The sequence below is a fragment of the Neltuma alba genome, unplaced genomic scaffold, assembly GCF_004799145.2.
Source record: "Neltuma alba isolate B1F8T4 unplaced genomic scaffold, ASM479914v2 tig00011396_pilon, whole genome shotgun sequence".
Taxonomy (NCBI): domain Eukaryota; kingdom Viridiplantae; phylum Streptophyta; class Magnoliopsida; order Fabales; family Fabaceae; genus Neltuma; species Neltuma alba.
In genome coordinates, this window is record NW_021636085.1 from 196,358 (window position 1) to 221,041 (window position 24,684).

General features: G+C 33.1%; 2 protein-coding genes across 5 annotated transcripts; both read right to left on the reverse strand.

Moving 5' to 3' along the window:
- Positions 1-149: 149 nt before the first annotated feature.
- On the reverse strand, positions 150-8,601 carry LOC114712720 (outer envelope protein 64, mitochondrial-like). The gene is made up of 13 exons (XM_028897268.1): positions 8,238-8,601; positions 7,898-8,050; positions 7,693-7,817; positions 7,032-7,157; positions 6,367-6,549; positions 6,034-6,178; positions 4,088-4,256; positions 2,649-2,783; positions 2,329-2,532; positions 1,527-1,654; positions 1,384-1,435; positions 892-961; positions 150-570 (listed from the first exon to the last, which is right to left on the reverse strand). Exons 1-13 carry the CDS (start codon positions 8,480-8,482, stop codon positions 488-490), a joined length of 1,818 nt encoding a protein of 605 aa, XP_028753101.1. The 5' UTR covers positions 8,483-8,601; the 3' UTR covers positions 150-487.
- A 1,629-nt stretch (positions 8,602-10,230) lies between these two features.
- LOC114712813 (probable protein phosphatase 2C 9) lies at positions 10,231-16,426 on the reverse strand. Of its 4 annotated transcripts, none has more exons than XM_028897358.1 (6): positions 16,166-16,426; positions 15,895-15,986; positions 14,147-14,386; positions 13,565-13,841; positions 11,670-11,824; positions 10,231-10,777 (listed from the first exon to the last, which is right to left on the reverse strand). In XM_028897358.1, the coding sequence occupies exons 2-6, from the start codon at positions 15,928-15,930 to the stop codon at positions 10,637-10,639; spliced, it is 849 nt and encodes a 282-aa protein (XP_028753191.1). In that variant the 5' UTR covers positions 15,931-15,986; positions 16,166-16,426; the 3' UTR covers positions 10,231-10,636. The 4 variants fall into 4 exon arrangements, with proteins under 4 accessions (XP_028753191.1, XP_028753190.1, XP_028753193.1 ...); XM_028897357.1 differs by having other exon boundaries at positions 15,895-15,991; XM_028897360.1 differs by having other exon boundaries at positions 15,895-15,991; positions 16,333-16,420.
- Positions 16,427-24,684: the final 8,258 nt, after the last annotated feature.

The following is a 24,684-nucleotide window of genomic DNA, read 5'->3' on the forward strand; positions in this document are numbered from 1 at the left end:
CCACACCAGGCTTGACCATCCATTTTGCATCACATGGATGCTACATTATGTAGCATTAAATAGGCTAGGCCATGCCACAGGCCTCTGACAGGCCGCCTGGCCTATTTTCACCCTTAGCTACATATAGCCCACTTTCTGACCTTAGGCTGTAAACATGAAATTCTTGCAGTCAACGAATTAACAGGGTTTATAATTCTTGTACAAAGCTAGTCATTCCCCCAATGACACAAAGTAAAAGTATATCGAAAGTCGCAAATATACAAACTTATTATATAACCAAAAAATAAAATAAAATATACACATAAAAGGACCAAAATTTGCAGCACCTAATCAACATAGGCACGTCTACTCCGTCCTCTTCAAGTCACCTGCACTTCGAAGATAGACAGTAATGAAAAGAATCCAAAGTCTCATTTTCCAGCAGCCATTGACATTCTCTCCAGCAGGGAGGGAAGTCAAGGGGAAATGTTTTCTAAGAGAGCCAAATTCAACTCATCGATTTTCTGATTCTTTTCTCAGCATCGCTTGCAGTCTTGTTCTGTGGTTCAAGAACCAGAGCATGCTTGAAATCTGCATAGCATGAGAAATTGAAAAAGGTTAAAAAGAAAAATTTTGCAGATATAAAATATGAAGTAAAAGTTCCCAAAATATTATTTTTCTCCATAAAATCTCAATATTTTTCATAGATGTTTAGGATCATGCTGCAGTAATGAAAAACTTGCGGCTTCAAGAATCAGGAAAACAAATTTGAAATGCAAAAGTCTAGGCAATCTTGGACATCTAAATCTAAAATACAGGAAATTGCCTGGAAATGGCCCCTGTAAACTTGGCATATTTCAAAACCAGTTCTTTAACGAAATTTCAGGTGATTCTTTAAAGATCAGGACACACCTTCTAAAGCCTCTTTATATCGTAGTTGTGATTCTCTAGCAGTTCCACGTCTCAGATATGCCTTCACATTCTGCATGGAAATAACAACACACTATTCTTAGCAAAATTGAGACGCAATATAAACAGTAGATGGCAGATTTGGCGGGTATCCAATGATACGAGTGATTCAGTTGCTACTCGTCTGCTCCTTAAGACAGATACCCTCACATATCATGGTGTGACCAGAACTTTGATTTTCATTTCTCCCCTTTCAGTAATAGAACTTGTTTTTTTGGCAAAGTTGGCAATAAAACTTTACATATCGTAATACCGATCATGATATTATGAACTTTACATATTGTAACATTCATCATGATATTAGGAAGATCCTATCGTGCAACTGATATCTACGAGTTAAAACATTATAATTTCAAAAAAATTACTAACTGCTTTTGGCCGAAATAAACAAACAAACAAATAAAAGTAGTCACTGCCCCTTGCCCGTCTTCGTACCTTCTTATCATGTAGTATAGCTTTATTGCAGTCGTCTTCTGCTTCCTGAAAGCTGCAAATCCCACAACGAAAGCACATATCAGACAGAGAAAAGAATGTAAAAGATGGAAGTGAAAATTGATAAATGGTAAAAACCTCCATACCATCCCAACTTTAAGTAAGCAGCTGCTCGATTGGAATAGTAAGTTGCATTCAATCCATTCAGCTTGATAGCTTCAGTATAGTAATTAACTGCCTTATTCCATTGCCTTCCCTTAAATGCTGCATTTCCCTGAATAAGATTCTTCTATTAGAAACCATGTTATGCCAAACCCTACAAACCTGCTTCCTACTGCAGCACACACATTCGACAACGGGATCTTCTTGAATAGCTTAGATAAAATTCACCCTACAGCTATAAAAGCTGCTATCAAAATGGTCTAAACTAAGTGCGTATAACTGGAACTCATACTCAGCCCATCTCATAATAGTGGTTAAATACACATACAAATGATTATGCGCACAGACAACTGGGCCAGGCTTATTACACAAACGAATTAGCATTGCATTTAAACATCACACTTCTAAAACGCCATTTTACATTGTCTAATGTAAAAACCTTATTTACCAACTCAGATGATTCATAAATATCATCCCCATTTTACTAACGTAACCAATTATTCTGAACTTCTTCTCTGGCCTGAATTATTTCCGAACCTCAAATGATAAAGTATTTAAGTTTATGTTGGGGCAATTAGGTCTACATAAGCTAAATCATAGAAACATAAAATATGGGCTATTTACATAATGGACTTCAAAATTTTCAAATCTGAAACTTAAAAAGTTGCTCATGGCATGATAATTATCCCTTCCAAAATGAAATTTGACATTATTAAGATTAGATTAAATTAACAATTTTTTAAGGAAAAAATGTCTAGGATGATAAAATGCCAAGAGAAAACTAACCTTCTCCTTCAGAAGTTCTGAAGTTTCCATGCTACCATTCATATCTGAGAACGACAAAGAACAGGAGGATACATCACTAACTTGCTGTTGAAGAGTTGCATGCATATCCAAGACCGTATTAAGAAGAAATTTATCAGCTCCATGGAAAGAGACGAATGAGACAGAAACAGAGCAATCATTGGAATATCCTAATGGAATTGTAACCTGTAAATGATGCAAGACTATTATATAAGTCAATCAAAGTGTGAAGTGTCAGATCAATAACTAATAGAGAAAGGGAGAAAAGGATCATATTTGAATCCTAAAACACTTTACATTACCTGACAACATCCAGACATACTAGAAATGCTTGACAATGCGAAAGTTCTGTCATAAAACTCAGAAGAAAACCTTTTCTTTGTATCAAGCTTTAAAGGACTGTCTGCAACAGTGGGAATAACTAGTATTCCATCGTCCTGGTACAATCAGAACAGAGATGGTAAGAGGCTAACATGTGCAGACAATAGAACTGCCAAATTATTTTGCCACTTCGTAAGAGAATCAAAGATCTCAGTTATCTTCCAATTAGAGTAAAACAATGTCTCAAGAATTTTATGTCATATAATGCCTTCCCTATTTTCACTTGAAGATGTCCTGTTATACCAGACTACTTAATCTTCTATTTTCCACCTACCCTACAATTTTTCACTCTTCAGTAACCCTTGAATATCACAGACTAAATATCGTATCATTCAGCATATTTTCCCATTTAAGTAGTTTTATTATAATTTGGTAACTTCTCTAATATCACTTTTTTTTTATAAAGTAATATCACCTTTTATTTATTCTAGAAGACATTAGGTTATTTATCATCTTATTTTGGGATAATTTTACTTTAAATTTTAATTTCTGACCCTATATTTCTGTCAAGATATGTTAGTTTTAATTTATGTATCAGCTTTATCCTAGTGCTCTGAACATCTATTCATAATCATGATATTCAGCCCTCAAGAATGATAATTAGGGCATCATTAAGCTCAAATTTTTTGCTTCCACAAAAATTTCCTGGAACAATACGTCATGACAACTTGATAAAGGTATTGATATTGAAGTGAACTCACTCAGGACAGAGTCCTCTGAATCCAAATGACCAGAACACTCTCCAGCTAAAGCACACAAGTGAAACTTCTCCAGTTCCACTTTACGCCACGTTCAAAATTCAGAACATCGTTTTAAATGGGGTATCTGATATGAACAGTTTCAACAAATCTAAATCCAAGTCCCAAGGTGCAGATTCATAACATTTGTTTCTCCCATGAAACAGGTCAAATCTTCGGGAAGATATCTTCATGGAAGTTCCATATGTTTCTTACAAATTAAGAAACAAATGTGGCGAGATGTTTATGACTTGGAATTATATATCCTAATACACGTTTTTCACAAGAATATGTAAAATTAAATAAAGACTTGTCATGCTTAGCTGCAATAAGATACGCTCCTGCCTAAATGATGCTACGGGTGTAAGGATTACTTACTTCTCAAGAAATTTCAGAGGCAAATTGGAAAGCAAACTGAAAAATAGTTAGGATATCAACTATAAGAACAAAAAACAGATAAATAAATTACCGGTCATTCTAATATCAGGAGATCTGCATGAGAATGGAAAATAACAACAACATATCTTTCTATTTCATTTTTGGTGTAAAATCATTTAAATCTTGAATTATTAATAAAATTGCAATAAAAACTACTGAGGGAATAACCGCAGATGTTATGGTACCTTCAATAAACTTTGAAAAGCACCTCGCATCTCATTCTTAACTTTGTACAATATTTTTATGTTATCATACGTGGCACCAGTGGCTGCCCTAACATGATCACACACATCACAACCTAACCGGGGTTTGACTGATTCAATCCACTCTTCATGATTTGTTTTGAACTCATATCTGAAAAGAAGATACAAGAATCCCTTAGTTTGTCAAAAGGAATCAAGCTCTGAACAGAAATTTTTGGTACAGCATATTCTAACGAAAAAGGGATATGATCACACTACATGACATGTACTTGAATGATTAACCACCATTAATTGCAAAGAACACTAAGAAGCCTTTTAAATATAATGCAGACGCTTCAAAAAAGAGCTGTGCCCATGTCTGACACATGTAAAACAATCGTAGTAGCTGCAACACAACACTTTAAAATGCAATCAAACACTTCAAAATCTGTCATGTTGCTGTGTTTATGTGAGTGTTGTGTCCCATGTCCATGTCAATATCCATGTTTCCTAGCCTTTAAACCGGTCACGACAAAAACATCAAAATGCTAATCCATTTGATAGGAAATTTTAAAGAGAATGGAAAATTTTCCAAACGGATTCACATTTTCATTTTGCCTAAAAACAGGAAGCACTAACAAATGCGCAACACCTAGACCTGCTTTGAATGAAACTAATATTTTGCCAACTATATGTTTCAAATTAGAAAAATAACAAAATATTTAAGCTTCCAGAACACTAAACAGTAGGGGTCATACCCCCCCCCCAAAAAAAATCCCGAAAAAGGGAAAAAAGAAAAAAGAAAAAAGAAAAAGAAAAAGAAAAAGAAAAGAAAACTAGGTGTTGAATAAGCATATTGCCAATCCGCCACTGATATTTCAAAGATGGCACAATCTTTCAGACATAAGTACAACACCAGAAAGGATTATAGATTTTACAGACTCCCTTTTCGTGTAGTTCCCACTGAACGTTATGAATGTCAGGTAAATTTTTCAGCCACAATAATTTATAAACCAGTGTACGCAATGTTCACTGTCCTTGTATTGTTTCCTCTTCTCTTCAATAAACTTCCTTCTCATCCCTAAAAGAATGAGTGAGTGCTAGGGTAATGTATTGCCTACCAACAATCAAATAGTTACTCTCTCATCAAAGTAAACCATGTTTTGGGGGGGGGGGGTTGAGTTTCCCTTCTTTAATACAACGTTCTGGCCAAGAAAAACTTTAGCATAAAGCATAAAACCCTAAACATATTATGTTATATAAAAACTAGAACCACAATAGCCTTGACCTCTCAGAAAAACTATGAGTAAACTTTAGCTTTTGCTTTTTATCAGTTCCAGATTTTCCTGAGCTAGACGCAACAGTTGCTGAATACTTTCGCATTATGCATTACATTTCATTATTTTCCTGCCATGGTCACTTGCACCTGAGCAGAGAGGATACACAAAAGGAAAAGCATATATAAGATGACAGCCTTCCTACACAATTAATACCACATGACAATGAATACACTGCCTTTTAAGCATCATAATTCACAATGAAGCATCCAAATTTAAATGGGCTTCCCTACGGAAAAGAATACAACGGTGCACTTAATGGAGTTCTGAAGAAAGATCCAAACCATGAATATGAACAATAAAAACAAATAGCGACAAAAACAGGCCTTATCCCAGAGAATCTCTTATAAATCCTGACACACCACCCCAAAAAAACAAAAGAAACCGAAAAAAAAAAATTATCCCAGTAAGCTTTATTGTCTTGATTTTCTGTCTACTTATATTTGCACTTAGAGATCATAATTCTGTCTTTTCTTGCAAAATATCTTTTCTTTCTACTCAGTAACTTTCTTTTATCAGAAAGAAATATAAATAAGCATCACATACAATATGAAACATAACATAATTTATTGGTGGAGTTTTGATGATGAAACCTTAAAACATGTAGATTACCCTTGTAACGAAAACATGACAGAAGCAAGAGCTTTCAATAAGAGTACTCCATTTTGTTCGCGGGTTGATTGTTGACAATACCCTTTTAGACTGGGTACATTAGAAGCAATATACTGACAAAGATTCATGTGCTTTGATGACTGATCTGTTTAGAAAAAAAAGAAGGGGACCAAAACACTTCAGTGGTTTAATACTGACAAACATCAATAATTCTTTTAAACAAGAAATGGATGCATTTTATAAAATCAGTGGTTTAATATTAGACCACATGCTCAGGAAGGATGAATAGATAGAAAGCACAAACAATCAGTCTTCAAAAGTCCAAGAACTTACACCCGGACAAATTCTCAATCGCTTTGCTAATTGCATATACTGTCTTCTGCATAGGAACTTTAGACAATTGAAAGAGATCATCTGCAAATATAATACGCCTTGCTCTTCTAGGCTCCACCGAGTTTAACTTAAGTAGAACATCTCCAACATGACATAGTACAGATGGATCACGGGCAAACCATCCTGACACATTAAAATAAAAAAAATAAAAAAGAAGAAGAAGAAGAAGAAAGAAGAAAGAAAAGATAAGCAATTAGAAGAATAACATTTCAATTTTTTTTTAAGAAAAAAATGACGTCTTTTTTGGGAATGAAAGATCATTTTATATGGTAGGTAAAAGAAACGGCACTGCTTTAAAGGATAATTAATATAATAGAAAAGAGAATGAGAAAGGCCATAAAATGAAGCTACAGAAAAGCAAATGTGCAACATAGAAGACCAATCTCTCTGAAAATCAGAAAAGGAAAAACTCCTTTTAAACACCCACACACACTACCAAAGTGAACCCATAAACACCACTTCATCCCCTGGCAAATGCCACAGCATTGAAACTATGTAAAACACTATAGGAGTAGAATCATCTGTAAATTCATCAACCGATGTATCTAATTGGTCCAATTAACTAGTGTCAAATCAAAGCATCAACGTGTAATAAAGTTTCATACCAACAGTGTCCAAGCTTTGTGCATGTGGAAGAACCCCAACTGTGGATACAGCCCCATGAGATGGACGAAATCCAAGAATACTACAAAAGGATGCTGGTATTCGTACACCTCCAGTAGTATCAGTACCTGCAGAAACACAATATTCCTCCGCGTTCACATATATTAATCAAGAAAACGAAAGCAGATGGTTCTCATCAGCATAATATTAGTCACGATGCACATAAGCATATTCTAGACAAAACAAGAAACAGACCACGCATAGGGAGCAATGCTCCACATACCAATTGAAGAGATCACAATACTAGACTAAGAATCATGAAATTGATGCTGCTATCATGTATAGATCAACAAGAAACAAAATTTACTGTCAGCAGGTTGGTGCTCAAGTCAAACAGTAAGAAGCATTAAAATTAGGTCTAAAGAATCAGGAAACAGAGATAATTATTTCACATATGTAGATGTTATACAAAAATTGAAATGGAAAAATGAGGGGCAAATTCTCCAAGCATCTAACTTCAGATTTAATATCTCATAGTTTCATCAAAACGCCCTGAACAATACGAAGTGGCAGCTCCAAAAGTAACAAAATAACTATTAAAAAAAAATCGTCAAATACACTAATTAGCATTTCAAGCAATTAGAGAGGACTATGCAAACTCACCAATGGAGAAGTCAACAAGCCCAGCAGCAACTGCAACTGCTGAACCACTCGAAGAACCCCCTGGAATACACGATGGCATCTGAGGATTTGTTGGAGTTCCATAGTGCTTGTTCTCACCCGAAATTCTGACAACGTCTTGAAAATATCACTCCTAAAATTTCTTTTACAGCTGATTAATGGAAGTAATGAACATAAAGATTCCTACCCAAAAGACAATTCATCCATAACAGTCTTCCCGACACAAGTAGCCCCGCTCTTCAACAGCGCAGTCACCACCATGGCAGTCTTCTCCGCCGCCTCATGCGTCTTCTTCCAGTCAGGATTTCCAAACCCCGTCACATAGTCCTTCACATCAAAACTGCCAATCCCCACAACAAGCATTGCACGATGAACTAAAAATAAGTTAAACAGGACTAACTAGACACTCACACACTGACATCAAAGACTATTACTGTCAACGAAATTCCCTTTCATATTTTCCAAATGAATAAGGAAAAGGGGGAAAAAAAAAGTAGCAAAGAGTTATTAGGTCTCCAGAAACAAACATGTCGGCTATGGCAAATGTTAGTCCAGAAAGCGCTTGCTTGGCTGCAGGAGGAGGAGGCTGAGGGAAAGGCAGTAGCTCAAAACGCTCAACAAAAGCACCAAAACCCTCCTTCAAAGTCTTCACCTTTCGTCGTCTCCTCTGCGTCTCCGCCAGAACCACGATCCCGGCAACACCGATTCCGATGACTAACCAGAGTTTCGGGTTGGAAGCATTCTCCTTAATAAGTTTTAATGATCTGGACATGATCGAAACAGAGAGAGACCAAGGAAGTGTGTATAAGAAGGAAATATTAGAAAACGTTCAGAGATATTCGAGGGTTTTGGGAGGGTTTAGGAAAAAGGAAGGTATGTGACAACGCTGACAAGGGCGTCGCCCAGCAAAGAAAATGGTATCGTGCGCTTTCGCTTCAAGGTATTGTCACTGATTCAGACAAAAACAAAAAAACGGCGGCAGGCGGAAAGGAATTTCTTACCATAATCTCCCTCAATCAAAGAACACAACTATTAGATCATGATGGTATAGTATTGAGGTGGAAACATTTATTTATTATTTAAAAAAATTACACAAAATTTCGATTCAATTTCTTAAATTTAACAAGTATTTTTTCAGTTTAAGGGTGGAAACAGGCCAGGTCAGACCAGGCTTTGCTCTTAACAGGCCAGGCCTGTTTTGGAGCCTATTAGCCTGAGCCTGGCCTGTGGCCTGTTACAGGCTTATTTTTCGGCCTGAGCCTGGCCTGGCCTGAAGCCTGTTAAAAGGCCTGTATTTTTAAAAAATTCAAATTATAATAATTATTTTTTAAAAAAAGCTAAGATTAAAAAAACGTATATAATAATTAAATTTTTAGTTTTGTCTTTTATTTAAATTTTAGTATCATAACTACTATTTTAAATCTTAATTATAATTTATAAGAATGTTATTGAAAACTAATTGTAATTATATGTTAAAATTTGGAATAAGACTACGTTTAAGTACACACAAAAAATTAAAATTAAGACAAATAAGTAAAGAGGAAAAAAATAATAATTTTATAATGAATAAAGAGGATATCATACTTAAATTAACATAATACGTAAGTTAGTTAATTTATCATTCTTGAAACAAAATTTTTCTTTCCTATTTTTTTATATTTTTAAGATTTAAAAATCACATTATTTATTAATATTATTATTTTAAATTATATTTTTATCTTCACTTGTTATCTAAACTTCAAAATCTAAGAAAAGATTAAACTATTAACTATATATTAAAATTAAAAAAAATTAAAAAACACATTAGCAATAATAGCATTAATTAATTTTTTATATATTATAATTATAAATTCTTAACAGGCCCAGGCCGGCCTAACAGGTTTAACAGGCTTTTTAAAAAGCCTAAGCCTGGCCTGTTTAACCAAACAGGCTTGAGCCTGTCATTTTTGGAAAACAGGCCAGGCCAAATGTAGGCCAGGCCATAGGCCCCTGACAGGCCGTCTGACCTATTTCCACCCTTAGTCCTCTAGTCTAAACATGGTTCCCTGTAAATAATTTTTATAAAAATTGTTTTTTTAAAAAAATACATTTAATATATTAACACTGAAATTAAAGAATTAAAAAAAGACCTCATGAAATTAAGGGACTAGGGTTCGCTTTTGCCTTTATAACTTCTCCTCAGTGCTATTTAATCACAGTTCAATGGTTAATATATATTGTTTAATTAAGACTCAATTGAGGAAGGCTCGATCCGTGGAAAGAACAGCCAATCTTCATTCTCATTGGCAGTTTTAAAAAAGGAAATCGCTTCAAGGCCCTTCATACTTGACAAGCATATAGCAATAATGCACATTTTCTAAAGACAATCACAATGTTCCTTCGGGAAAAAAGAATTTATATCTGTTCAAGACAAGAACTTTGCAATTAATGCAGCCAAAAAAAAAAAAAAAGGTAATTAGGAAATAAAATGACTTAAAATAATTTCTTAATTTCTTAACTCGCTTGCACTCTAGCATGAGATGAAATTAAGCCGCTCAAACTAAGGGGCATTCCCATATACCATACACTAAAAGTTTATACAAAATGCATACATCCCATGTTCAATGAAGTCAAAAAACAAAAATAATAAAAAGGAAAAAAGGGGGAAAAAACTATGGCCATTTTCACAGTGCCCCGTTTGATAACCCAAGTTACAGAGAAAAATGATGGTATGAATCTACACAAAAGAGAAACTAACAAAACCACAAAAAAGTACAACCTAAATTCCAAGGACTTTTTAATAAATTTTACAGAGGAGGGTAAGGGGAAGAGGATATATTGCACAGAATTGCAAATTCATGATGGACTTTTTCTTGTTTGTTTTGGTGAGACACAGACGTCCAAACTAATTGAAGGGTTATGATTTATCTTATCAAGTTCCCACGTTTCATGACCTGAAACGAACTACAATGCAAGAAATATCATCCTTGCTGTCCCTGTTCAATGCCTCTGCTACTAGCTGTTTGGCTGCTCTTTGTGGATCCTTTATTTTCCTGGCAATATCAACTGCCTCTTGATTTGCCATCACCTGGCAATGAATGTTAATAAGAATAACATCATCAATTTAGAAAACCTCTAGAAATCATATATAAAACAAATCGCAGACTCATCCGGTTTCTCTACTCGATTTGGAGACACCGCATAAGGCTACTTGCAATCTTGGCCCCTCCAAACAGTGGAGGTCAAGATTTTGAGCTGTTTGGTCTCTTTTTTTTCCCCTTAAAAAAAAAGTGAGAGACAAAAAACCAAAAGAAAAAGAAACGGCGGAGAATCTTTTACACAGTAGACCTTCACCAGACAACTTTAGGGCCTGCTTCAGAGTTTTGAAGAAGGGAGGGTGAAGTGTAAAGAGGGAGAGGTTCCATTCCATTGTACAAAGGGCTTTTTTTTTTTTTTTTTTTGGTTAAATGTATGAAGGTTTAATGAAAATGTGAACGGTCACTCCAAACACTCTCAAAGTGGAATTTTCGATATTGGCCGTGGGTAAAAGGAAAGTTCAGGGTGTAAAAATTAGATGATAAAGGTTAAGCCAGCAAATTAATCAAAAAGGAAACTCAAACTAACCCACCACTTTATAAACCATACAAACACTGGTGGATTTTCTTCCACCCCACCCCATCCTCCTTAAACAAATCCTATGCTTTTTAAAATTAAAAGTGGCCATTGACCTAATTTTGAAGCCTGTATGACAGAATGATCAAAAGTTTGATCTTTGTCATCCCCTCTCTTAGTCGGAATTAGGTTACCACACAAGGTTTGTCGGGCACGGACCTGTGATTCGTTCACACATGAATGTCCATGAGACGAGGATGTTAATTGTATTAAAAACCAATGAAGAACCTTCTACTAACGACTTTAGCTCGAGTTAAATTAGTTTTTTGATAACTCATGGGGAGAGAGGAGAGAATTTGATGTATGACCTTCCAGAGACCATCACTTGCAAGAATCAAAAGCTCCATCTCAGCATCAATGTTAGCCTGCTGTATGTCAGGATCAGATCGCAAGTGTGATTTGAGGTTTTTGTCTCCAAATGCTCGAGAAACTGCAAGCTGGCCATTCACTCTGGCAACATCTCCTAATAAAATATCAGGAAGTGAACAAGTTATTATGAAGTACAGAACACTGAAATAAAGAGACACTTCAGCGCTGCATATTAAATATTGTAATGGCTAGCCAAGACTCGTGAGGTTTCCATTTTGGTCCACCAATTAACATCTATGTCCCAAGAATACAATTTCATAGCCACTTTGCAAAATGAGCAGATGTGATGGATGAAAATAAGACTGTAACACTGAATCACAGCCAAAATGAATTGCATAACACTCTGGAACCGGACATGGATTCTTATAGGATCTACCACCGAGCCAAATGAGACCAGAAAACTATTCTTGGAAGCATTATAGGTTTTTTACCCAATAAATAGTTCCCTTGTCTTAATTTTGCTATTATCAGGTCTTCTAGAGACTACGGTCAGAAGGGCCCAGTGAAAACCTATGACTTACAATCAAATTGCGATATATAAACAACAAACACTCTGAAGTAATTAATGTGTCCATGGATGTCTTTGTCTTTTTCAAACTCAATGAGAGATTTTAACCTACGGGACATAAGATAATAGAAAAAAGTAAATGATAGATACCAAGCCTTCTATAGGCATCTCAAACCACTATTTCTTCTAGAACAAGTAGCACAAACTTTGAGTTATAAATCCTAATTCAAAACAGACTAATCCACCAAGGAATAGCAAATAATAATGCTTCAACATTTGAGCATCATTAAACGATTAAGGTTTTTAATACAGTAAGAAATAACAATGCTTCAAAAATTGAGCATTATTATAAGATTTTTCAATGTGATCCTGAATTTCAAATTTCAACGGTCCATTGACAGTATAATAATTTATGTGCAATTAAGATTGTGAACTTTGATATGCACAAACAATCCCAGATTAAAATTATATTACTGAGATTCAATAACAGCCCAGAAAGCATTAATATATGGAAATTTGGTATGCATAGAATTTTGGTCCATTCTTCAAATTCATATTTTTTTCCAACTCCATCTTCCTTTCTTTTAATGTGGAACCAACTGCAGGAGTCAACATGCCACATTGAATGTCCAGTACTCAAAAAAGTGTCACTCTACTTTCAGCAGCTAGCATATAAAATAAGCACACATCTAAAGGGTAACCCTCTCTTTCTCTACAAGAATATTAGCCTTCTACACTTTAAATCAACCCTCACATTAATTCCTCTTTAAAACTTGACATTTGTGTTTTTTGGATGAAACTGAGAGGGAGAGAAAGTGAGAAGTAAGAGAAAGCGGCAATTAGAAATGGCAGCCACAGGATGTACCAAAGTAGTGTTGCTGATAGAGAGGGATAAGTAATGTGGAAAAAGAGGTCATCAAAATAGAAACGGCCTCCCAAATAGTAAAACCTTTTTACAGTCCTATGCTTTGTGTTTGCCCAAGGTTCTCTATGTACCTTTATTAGTATCAGCCTCCCAAACAGGAAGGAGAGAACTAGGGCTGTTTACCTGTACATGATGGATTATTGAACGAAATGCTATTCTTTCAGTAGATTTAACAAACAAAAGGACCTGTATCATTTTGAAAAATTCTAGCTGGCTCAGTTTTTCAATTAAGTCATGTCCATCAGATCAAAACACTCTCTCCTTGTACTTTGAATTTTGAAATTGTAAATGAAACACATAACCCCGACAACCTTACTGAAGACATCATATATATGAAATCTATAAATCCTGCATCAAGTTTGTGAGTAACATGTCATACAAATCAAGGTTTATAAGCGAACCTGGCATGTTAGAGACAAAGCCACCTCTGTCCTCGATGCTGCCCCTCTCAGTATTTGGCTCATGATCTATACTCATTTGTATTGCTTGCCCATCCTTTGACAGAACTGCGCGTGAATCTCCAACGTTAGCTACCCATAATTTCCGATTATTTATAACAATTGCAGTCACTGCAGTTGATCCACCTCGTCCCAAATCAGGACTATGAGAAAGAATTGCTTTATCTGTTGCCTCATAAGCTTTTACAATGGACCTGGCTGTGTCAGTCCAAAAGTCCTCCTGGAATATAATTAAATTATGAAGAACGACATTATTTAACAAGCAGATTAACCCAGCATACTGTTACCAAAAGAAAATAAGTTTTAGCAATTGCATATAGAGATCACTTAGAAATATTTTCTAAATCAATTAAAAATATTTTCTTAGCTAAAAAGTATGGGAAGTTGGGAAGTAGAATAGAATCTTCTATTACATGTAACGTAAACCAGAAACGGGCCAACACTATTTTCATGATCCATTGAGTTAACTTTAAGTAAAAACTAAACACATAAAATTAATAGTTTAAAATTAAATCGACAACTTACATCATTTAAGATATTAGAGAAGAGATTCTTTTGTAGATAGGCTGGCACACTATCCCCCAAATGCCCATCATAGATAGCAAACAGTCCAAGCTCTTGCCCTCTGGCCTGGACAAATTTTGCCACATGATAGTCTTCCATTGGATGGTTTGCTTTCCCTTTGACAAGGCTAAAGCCATACTTGACCTGATTCTGATGGCTTCTGCCCTTGCCAGAGCTACTTGACGAACGTCCTCCAACCACCTGAAGATATTTGACCAAAAAAGACACCACATAAAGACATTAGTTTTTGATAAAATAGCAAGAGTAGGTAGGCCTTATTCAACATAATTGAACAAGATATGTTAAAAAATTGTCAAGTGTAATTTGTTTGACTAACCAAAGGCACATATTACATAATACAAATGCTATACAAGGGAATAACTGAAACAAATAATAAGAATATGCCACAATTGGAGTCCTAGAAAAAGTCGATACCAGCAAAAATGAAAAACGATATATCATAGGCATGACCCGATTCTCATCTGAGTCTGAACAAAACAACTCATATGAATGGGCACTAAAGAGGAGGGAAAGAAGAAAATCAGAGCAAAACCCACTATCAAAAGACGATTAACTAGACAGTTTTGTTGCCACGATCGCATATAACCGGGGCAGCATTTTCATATCAATTATATCTGAAAAATGTAACAAGCCGCAGAAAATTCAGGGCTGAGTGCTCAAAATACTTCTAGCAGAAAGTCCAGATAGATCTTCCACTGCCCTCACTTTTCCATGCAATTACTGTTTTCCCTTCACCTGTTTCAGGATCAACATTACTTAAGCAGCGAAAAGAATCAGGAAGAAGTAGTACCTACAATATTTATTGCAATCTAGCATCCATATTAACTAGAGTCTCAACTGTCAGAAAAGATCTCTTTCCCTTTCTGCAATTAGTCTAATCCCCAATTCCTCCTATCTCACAAATTAATGCTAACAAAGGTGGCAAAGGAAGTGAGGAAAAATCTCAGAAATGATCATCCCAACAAAACAGCCTTGGAAAACCAATTCTTAAACTGATCATACATACTCAAGTTCAGTCGTTATTTGCTTCCATCTATACCTATATTGCCTTTTGTCAGTCATCACCCCTTGTTTTGAGGTTAATCGATGACCACAAATTAGCCGAAATAGTCCTTACATTTCAATTTTCCTTCAAGTCGAAATGCTTTGAGTAAAATTTGAGATACTCCTTGGCCATTCACAGAGATTAGAACTTAATAGTGGGTAGATAACTAGATATATGACCAGGACACCTGCCTCATACCCGCTTAGAAAATCCATGGAAAACTCCAAAATACCTATGCTTTTGGAATTACTTGTGGCTTTACAAGGCCAGTTTCTCCATTAGTATTCCTAGGTGTAACATCCAAGCCCATGGCATCCAAAAGGGGAGCAGTCCTCTCGCCAAATGTGGCTATAAGAAATTATGAAGATGCCATTGATCCTAACAAATCGCATCAAAGCAAGGTTGAAGGTTTAAATTTGCCGGATGACACAGCTGCGAGAAACTATAACGAAGTAGGGTTCACCCTTGTTAGCAACAACTCAGGCTTTTACTGCAGTGATAGGCACTTGATCCTAACATTAGTATCAGGAAATATCCTGGGGTTGCGCCAGGAACTAAATCCTTTCCCAGGAAATTCTGAAGATTTATAATTTTGGAAGACGACATCAGCATCAGAAGGATAACAAGCAGCAGAAATGCTCACCTGAGTGACAGAGTTGAAGCAACAAAGGCTATCCATATCATTCAGCCCCTTCTCAACCTTTCAAGTCTACAAGTCAACATGTAACTCCTCTGCTAATCTTCATAACAAAAAGATTACACAAAAACAGGATGTCAAATAACCCTAAACGTTCAAATGAATAAACAACTGTGAATTCAAAGAAGAATTCCGATCACCCAACAAGCAATGATATCATCTCCAACTACCAAGATAAAAGAGCAATAATCAACAGCTAACACATAAACCTACTCACCGATCCGGGAACCAAAAAATTATATAAGAAAAGTGAAAGGGAAGATCTGTAGAGGAATTGGATAACCGACTCTGGCGTCCCCCCTCAGAGACGAAGAGAAAACAATAGACACAAACACAAATAACACACAGAAAATTGATATCAAGACCAAAGAGCTAGAGGGTTGCAATTATAATAGGAGAGAGTGATGAGACGACGAAGACGACGGGTGTAACGGCCTGGTCTTGATGAGAAAGTCTTCTCTCATGGCAATGGCAGCCAAAATGGCAAGAGTTTGCCCTTATTGACTTTGCAGTTTCGGGTTTGTTGTTTTATTGCTGACACTATAGCGGTTAATTATTACAGCTGTTTTTGAGGTTTCATTGTTCGTATAAAAACGAGTATTTGGTGGGGACCCCTCAAAAGTCAGCCAAAGTTTCTACCTTGGAAACTCTGTTCTTCACTTAATTACTCGTACGTCTTCCACCCCAAGAGCTCTCGCCCCCAAGCCATTAAAATAATCCCCGCAATAAGCTCTGCTTTTAAGATTAGTCATGGTGTTTAGCATAAATTAATCACTCTGGCGCGTTTACCCGATTAGCCAGAAGAATAGATCATTTTTCCGTCTTTAAATCTTTTGCAGCATGCTTCAAGCTTATGTTCATTTTCACTTTGGAGTTTAGAGTTCATTTTCAGAAGTCAAATAAATACAATAGAGAATTTTCTGAATAATTGATATTACCTCTGGTTTTTAATATAAGATCTCGTTTAATTTTTATTTTAGTCCTAGATATAAAACCCTAATTCACTTTGTCTCTCATATTTATACATTTTTTTCTAAGACAGTCTTTTTAATAATGATAACTAACTTAATTTATTTTTTTAATCACTTTAAATTAGTCAACTAGCTCTTATATTTAAGATCAGATGTTATAATTTTTTTCCCTAAAATTATTTTGTCATAAGAAGTTGACTCTGGGAGAATCAGCAGACCTCCAATCGAGTAGTTTTCAAATGATTGCAGATACGCAGAGATAAAAGGATGAATCAACAATATTGTTTGGGTTTAATTAGTGCTCTGTGTGTGTCTATGTATTTTCAATTTTTAATTAAAAAATATAAATTAACTTTGAATTTGTGGTTGAGTTTAAGAAGGCATTATAAGTTTTATGGTCAAACCAAAGAGGATTTCGCAACATTTCTTATATAATGAATAAGAATATTCATATTATTTTTAAAAGAAGACAAAAGACTGCAATTTATGAAAAATATCCAAGCACTTTAAAAAAATCATCAATTTAATGCATAACAAATAAACAATCATAGAGTTTTTGATATTATATTATCTCTAATACCTAATATAAAAACAAAATAACTAATTTAGAGATATTAAAGAAATTAGTTAAATTAGTTATTTGTCACAAATATATATTCGTCTTCCAAAACTATCATCTTTTATCATGTGTATTAGATAATTGAAATTATCTTTTAGTAAAAGCCCTTTACAATAAATAACAATATTTTTAGAAAAGGTGTGAGACAAAGTGAATTAAGAATTGAGGTTTTATATTCATAATAAAATCTAACCCCCAACTAACTCTTATACTACCTCCAATCCTAATTATAAGACCCAATTGACTAATTTGAGGAGATTAAGGAAATAAGTTAAGTTAGTTATTTGTAATAAATAAGTGTTGTTATTTCTAAAATATCCTTGCTAATTAAGTGTATTGGTTAGAACTATCATTATTAGAAGGACTATCTTGGAAAAAAATGCATAAATATGAGAGATAAAATGGATTGGGGTCTTATAATTAGGATCAAACTAAAAGTCAAACGGGGTCTTATATTAAGGACCGGAGGTAGTATTAAGTATTGAGGGTGTACTAAATTAATACTACCTCTGGTCCTTAATATAAGACACTGTTTGACTTTTATTTTGGTCATAAATATAAGACCTCAATCCACTTTGTCTCTCATATTTATACATTTTTTTCAAAGTAGTCCTTCTAACAATGATAGTTCTAGTTAATACATTTGATTAGCAAAGATATTTTAGGAAAAATAACACTTATTTAGGACAAATAACTAACTCAACTTAGTCTCCTCAAATTAGTCAACTGGCTCTTATAATTAGGACCAGAGGTAGTAGTGATTAACGATTTTGTATAATAATTATTGATCATTGATTGATTGATTTTAAATGTAGTTTTAATTTTTGTTACAAAAGATTATGAGGTTAAATTAGATGAAATAGTTTCCAATGTTCCAAGAAAATATAATATTGACAACAAACATTGCATCCATTGATAAAAATCAACCCCATATTGATATCAAGTCTCACTGTCGTTATAATACTTTTATTAATAAATAATATATATATATATATATATATATATAAATGGCATTCGAAACTCCAGTTGTCAAAAAATTTTATAAATAAGAACATAGCTAATCATCATTTGAGTTACCTCATATGATCAAAATAGTATGGCAAAAGTTTTAAGCACTCCTCCCCCCCCCCCCAATTACATCTCATTTATTATTACTTTATTTTGTGGCAAACCGGCAAACTCGTAAGGCATAAAACAATACAAATAAATATAAATGCAGTTGGAAATTGAATATAAAAAATCGTAAATCCTAGATTTTTCCCCTAACCTTTTTTATTTTTAAAGGAAGATTCATGCTCCTACAATTATTATTTAATTCATATAATTTTAGTTTGGTTTCAACATTCTAAAATTTAAATGGATGCAACTCAATCTTTTAAGTTCTAATTACTTAATCTCTTCATTCTTACAATTTATGATTATGTTATAACTCAATCTTGAAAGCCAAATATATATATATATATTAAAGTATATGGATTAATTTATTAAATGACCAAAACATAAAGAATTGAGTTGAATAAATTAAATATAATTAAGTTAAAATTATATAAATTAAATAAGTGAAAATTGTTAAAAAAAATTATCTGAACAGTTTTTTTCACTAAATAGTTAATTTTGTTATTATTTGTTCAGCTCTGATTAAATGCTGGAGACTTGAATGGGAAGGAACTCTGACAACAAATAAATACTAGAAAGGAAGGAGCAATAATTAAAAAAGATAATCTCAGTAATTGATTAATACTAAAAGAGGGAATTGCATTAGATCTGAAATCAACAAGTCAACGCTGCAGGTTAGATTTTGCAGACAAGACATTAACTCTCACGCCCTTCTCTGATGGAAGAATACAAAATCTGCCACTAAAGACAGGAAAGTGTGAGGGGTTTAATAATAATCTTTGGATTTTTCTGGTTACGGACAATAAATGCTAATTTGAAGGACACAGAGGTAATTGTGATGGGATGCAAGTTTGGTAGGACATAATTCCATAAAATTTTGTGCTTCATTTTACATATATAATTTTGCAACCCGCTCCCTCGTATTTTTATTACAAATTTTAAATAATTGATTTATAAATAAAAATAATTAGTTAAAATTAATTAAAAATAATAAATAAGTCAGAAATAAACTTTTATTTTTAAATATATTTTTATAATAAATGCTAAAAAAATGTGTAGAAAAATATAATAAGAGAGAAATAATTAAAAATAACATTAAATGTTAAAATAAACTCAAATTGAAGTTTATAAAATGAATCATTATAAAATGAGTCATTCTCCTTCTCAAATATAAAGCTTATAAATAGGATCAGAGGGAGTAAGCACCAGATTTTTTTAAGGTCTTTTTTTTAATTAATACTCCCTCCGTTTCTTATTATAAGAGACGAATAATCGAAATACGTTGATAAAAAAACAGTTAAAATTTGTTAAGAATAATTAATGTGTAAAAAGTGTAATTTTTTTTTCTAAAAATGCCCTCATTAATAAGGAAAGATAGTATGAGATAGAACAATTAAATTATTAAAAGAAGGAGAAGTGGGAGGGGGAGAGAGAGTGTGAGTTGGAGATAATAAATATGTGTAAAATAGGAAATCAACACAAAAAAGTAGAGATAACTTTTAAGTGTTTCTTATATATAAAAACATGCTATAAGCATCAAATGTCTCTTATAATAAGGAACGGAGGGAGTATCATTTTAAATTTGTTGGATCATTTAATAAAATTATCAATTTAGGACAAATACAAATCTAGATAGAAAATTCTTAATCTAGTTTCACCACTACTAAAAAGCAGGCCATCACCAATGAAATTAGCGACTGAATTACATATAATCACAAATCCCAGTTAGTTATTTTTTAGTGACAAAAAATTTCCCGGATTATTGGCAGTGAGATGGCGACGAATGATTGGGGCATGTGGCAAGTGACGGCCATCGTCAACAATGACGTGGCAGGAGCACACGGTAAACGGTGTGAGTGAAAAAGAAAAGATTTTCCCAATTTTTTTAAAAAATGAGAAATGCAAAAGAAAAAAAAACAAAAAAGCATCTTATTTTATATTTGGTTTTTAAAAAATATAATTTTTTGTTTTTCAAATACCTAGATCAAATTAAATTACCAAACACGTTTTATTGTTTTTTTAAACACAAAAAAACTGTTTTTAAAACAAAAAATAACATAAAGTCATAATATCTTATAAGAAAAAACTAATTTGAAAGCACTTATAGTCTTACCTAGTTTTGAACTAGGTCTTTAATTTTTCTCTTTGTTGGGTTTTTTTTTAGTTTTTACAGTTAAATCCCTCAGTCCAAGACCAGTAAATTTGAATTGATGGTGTAAGAAATTCTGTGAGAGAGTGCTGGCACGTTGAACACTTGAAATATTTTTGACAACTAAGCATGTACGTGGAAAAAATTTAGCCATCTTTGAAAACAACTTTTTCTACCCAGAAAACAGATGGGTTTGTGGAAATTGCCGATGAAGCTGGCTAAACATTTTCCACACAGATGCTTAGTTGTCAAAATATTCCAAGTGTTTCCTATGTCAGCACTGTTAATTCAAATTTAACAATTTCAAAGATGAATGACTAACAGATTTATTAACTGTGAAACTAAAAAAACCTAATAAAAAGGGGGAAAAACTCTAAAGACCTAATTTAAAACTAGGTAAATCTGTAAATATCTTCAAGCTAGTTTCCCCTTCTTATGATTACAACCTTCATTATACTCATTCGGTTCTTAATATAAGACTTATTTAACTAATTTGATTAGATTAATGAAGTTAAATAAGTTAGTTAATTATAAAAAATGTGTCACTTTTTTCCTAAAATACCATAATCATTTTTCTTAATACCTCATCTCCCTCTTCTACTTGATTATTGTTGAGAAAGTATCCATATGGTAATTTAGAAAAAAATGATAGATATAAGAAATTGGTCTTATATTTAGGACTAAAACTAACTCAACAATTGAGTCTTATATTAAGGACTAGAGGAGTATTACTATTTCTAGCCATAAATTCTTTACTTTTTATCAAAACTAAGAAAAACATTAGAAGAGGTAACGTTAAAAATTGTTAAATTTAAAGACAAAATAAATTAGATTTAAGGTTTTTGTTAATTATCATAAAACACGTTAGAAATAATTTACACATGAGATTAGAAGAAATTGTGTAAAGAAACTTAGTTATCAAAATAAGCAATTTTCAGATGACTAAAATTTGTCATACGCTGATTCCGCCAGAAAGAAATGGTGATGGGATTAAATTAAATTCAGTGTTGGAATTTAATGGAGTGAAGTTAAATTTGTTGGGAAGAGTAAAATAATAGCGTCTGACCAGTTTCTGAGAAAGTTCGTGCAAAATCCTGAGTTATTTGACTTTGCCTTCTCTCTGTTTTGTTTTCTTCTTCTGTGGAGTTTCTGCTACACACATCCCCGGGTCCGCCTGGAGCTACACCTGAGGTTTTCAATATAGGATGCCATAAATTTTAAAATTAAATAAAAAAAAGTCTTTTAAAATTCTTAAATTATTCTGAAGTTTTAAGAAATCTTATTATAAAAAATTTTATTTGTTTAACTGTTAAATTGTTTTTTTAAGTATGTATTAACAATTGAAAGTGTAATAATTAACAACTATCAGGACATGTAGTAACAGCACATTTTCTTAGCTTATCGCAAAAATATAATATATGAGTTATCAATATCTCTCACGATAGTTATTAATCATTACACCTTAAATTGTTAACGACTATATTTTCAGTTATCAATATATACTTTAAAAAAAAGATAAAGATAATTTAGTAATTAAACAAATAAAGTCTCTTAATGAGTTTTTTGGGACTTTAAAATAATTTGATAATTTTAAGAGATTTTTTTGTTTTTAATTCTCTTTGATGAGACCTTATTACAATTTTTTTCTAAATTTTAAATTGAATCGTCATCTTTCTCTAATTTTACCTAGACGTGGCAATATTGTACTGCTAAGCCATAAATCTACATGCCAAAAATTTGAGTTGCATGAAATTCTCCTAATATTTCAAAATTTAAGATTAACCTTCTTGTTATTATTTTTGACGTGGACTTAAAGTAATAAGTGAGATATGATTAAATCCACAATGGGAGAGCTTAATTACAGATGGGATGAAAGCCAAGTCACAACCCTGTACATTAAAAAATCACCACCGAATGCTTAGATCAACTGGAAGGGGGTTGTTTTAGCTTAACCAGGTTAGGGGTTCGATCACTCCTAGGAACACAGCAGCTGGGCAGTGGTAGGGGGCTCCACCCTTAAAGGGTCCACCAAACTCTCAATCCGAATTAGTCTAGACTGTTGTGGTGCCTGAAAGATGGCTTGCCCAGGATACCTGATGCTATTACGCAAAAAAAAAAAAAAAAATCATATCACTAGGTTACAATGACATGATTGGCATGTTGCAATGACATGATTGGTATGCTTGATAAGTCTAATATTGATATTGGACTGACATTATAAAGTAGCGGATGTTGGTAAAGAAATATTAATAGAATATGAGAAAATGTAAATGTATGAGAAAAGTAGTGTACAATCTTAAAGAACGAATGTAATCGTTAAAAAGTCTTATGACCAGTTAATGACAAGTTGCATTGCAAAAAATAACAATAAAATTATGTTGTTTATAGTTATTTAATTATGTCTCATCCCAACATCTCGTCCTGATCCCAATCATTTTGGGATAGGACAAAAATATCTTGAAATGAGATGGAAGTGTCTTGTCTTGATCTCGTTCCGGTATATTATCTATTTTAACTTTAGAAATTTATTTCACCTTAGTATTATTTTTTTTATTATGTTGTTTACAATTTACAATTTCTTATTGTATGAGTTATATGATTTTTTAGTGAATATTTTGAATTTATATATTTTCTAAAAATATTTTTTTCTTTGCCAATTTTCAGCTATTGCTAATTTTCAGTCAGTTTCTTTAATATGTTTTATTTGTATACTTTTTAAATCGAGTTCTTATGTTCCAAGTACACTTGATTTTAAAACAAAGAAGTTAAAAATTTCAAAAAAAAAAACGCAATGGATGAGACGGAATAGGATTGTCCTGGTCCCGTGTCATCCCATAAATATCCCTACTATTCACTTCTTTTTGGGGTTTTTTGGTGATTATATTTTTTTTTTTTGCCTCATAGTGATTTTTCCAAAATGCATTCCAGCAAAACTGATTTACTAACAATTAGGTCTTAAAACAATTTTAAGTTGCAAATTGTGGAGTAACTACAAATTTATATATAAATAAGGAAGAAGGACGAGTATTAGTTACAATGAAATGGGTAGAACCTACGTTTTATTCTCTCAGTAAAATATTAATATCATCTTTAAACAATGTTTATAGTTAAAAAGAATGCTTTATAATCAATCATGATAATGTTCTTTTGTTTCTATAATTATCCGAAGGAAGATAACTTTCTCATATATGCTATACAAATAATATTTTTTCTTATGCCTTAATTTCACAACTAATAGCATTACGTCAAGATATTCCTTTTTTCCTTAAAATATCATAATTTGTTTATTCTATACTTTATAATTTGGCATTTTTAGGAATGCTAATAAATATAGCATTATTGCATACTTCCTTTATACTACTTGTTCTGTACTTTTTTTATTCTTAATATAACAACTAATTAACTAATCCAAGTATGTTAAAAATATTAGTTAAATTAGTTAACATGATATGATTTTTTCCTAAAACGTCTTAAATATATATTTTTTTAATTCTCTTCCTTCCTCTTCTACTTAATTATTATTAAAAAATATCAATAAGATTAATTTAAAAAAATTAATAAATATGTAAAATAGGTTTTTACATAGAGGACCAGCAGAGGAGTATTATTTTTTTAAAAATGAAATGAAATAGTAGCAATGGGAAAAAAGCAGCATGCAAAATATAAATGCACGAGGTCGATCCGGCAGTTACAAAATCGCACGTGTAGAATCGGGCCTGCCAACGTGTACGAGTAGGGTGGCGCCACGTGTTTCCATCTCTCTCTGTTCTGTTAGCTGAACACACACCCACACAGAGAGAGAGACCTCTCGACTGTGTTTAATCGATCATCGTCTTCTTTAGTTTCTTTACTTTGTTTTTTTTGTTTTGGAAAGCTCTCGA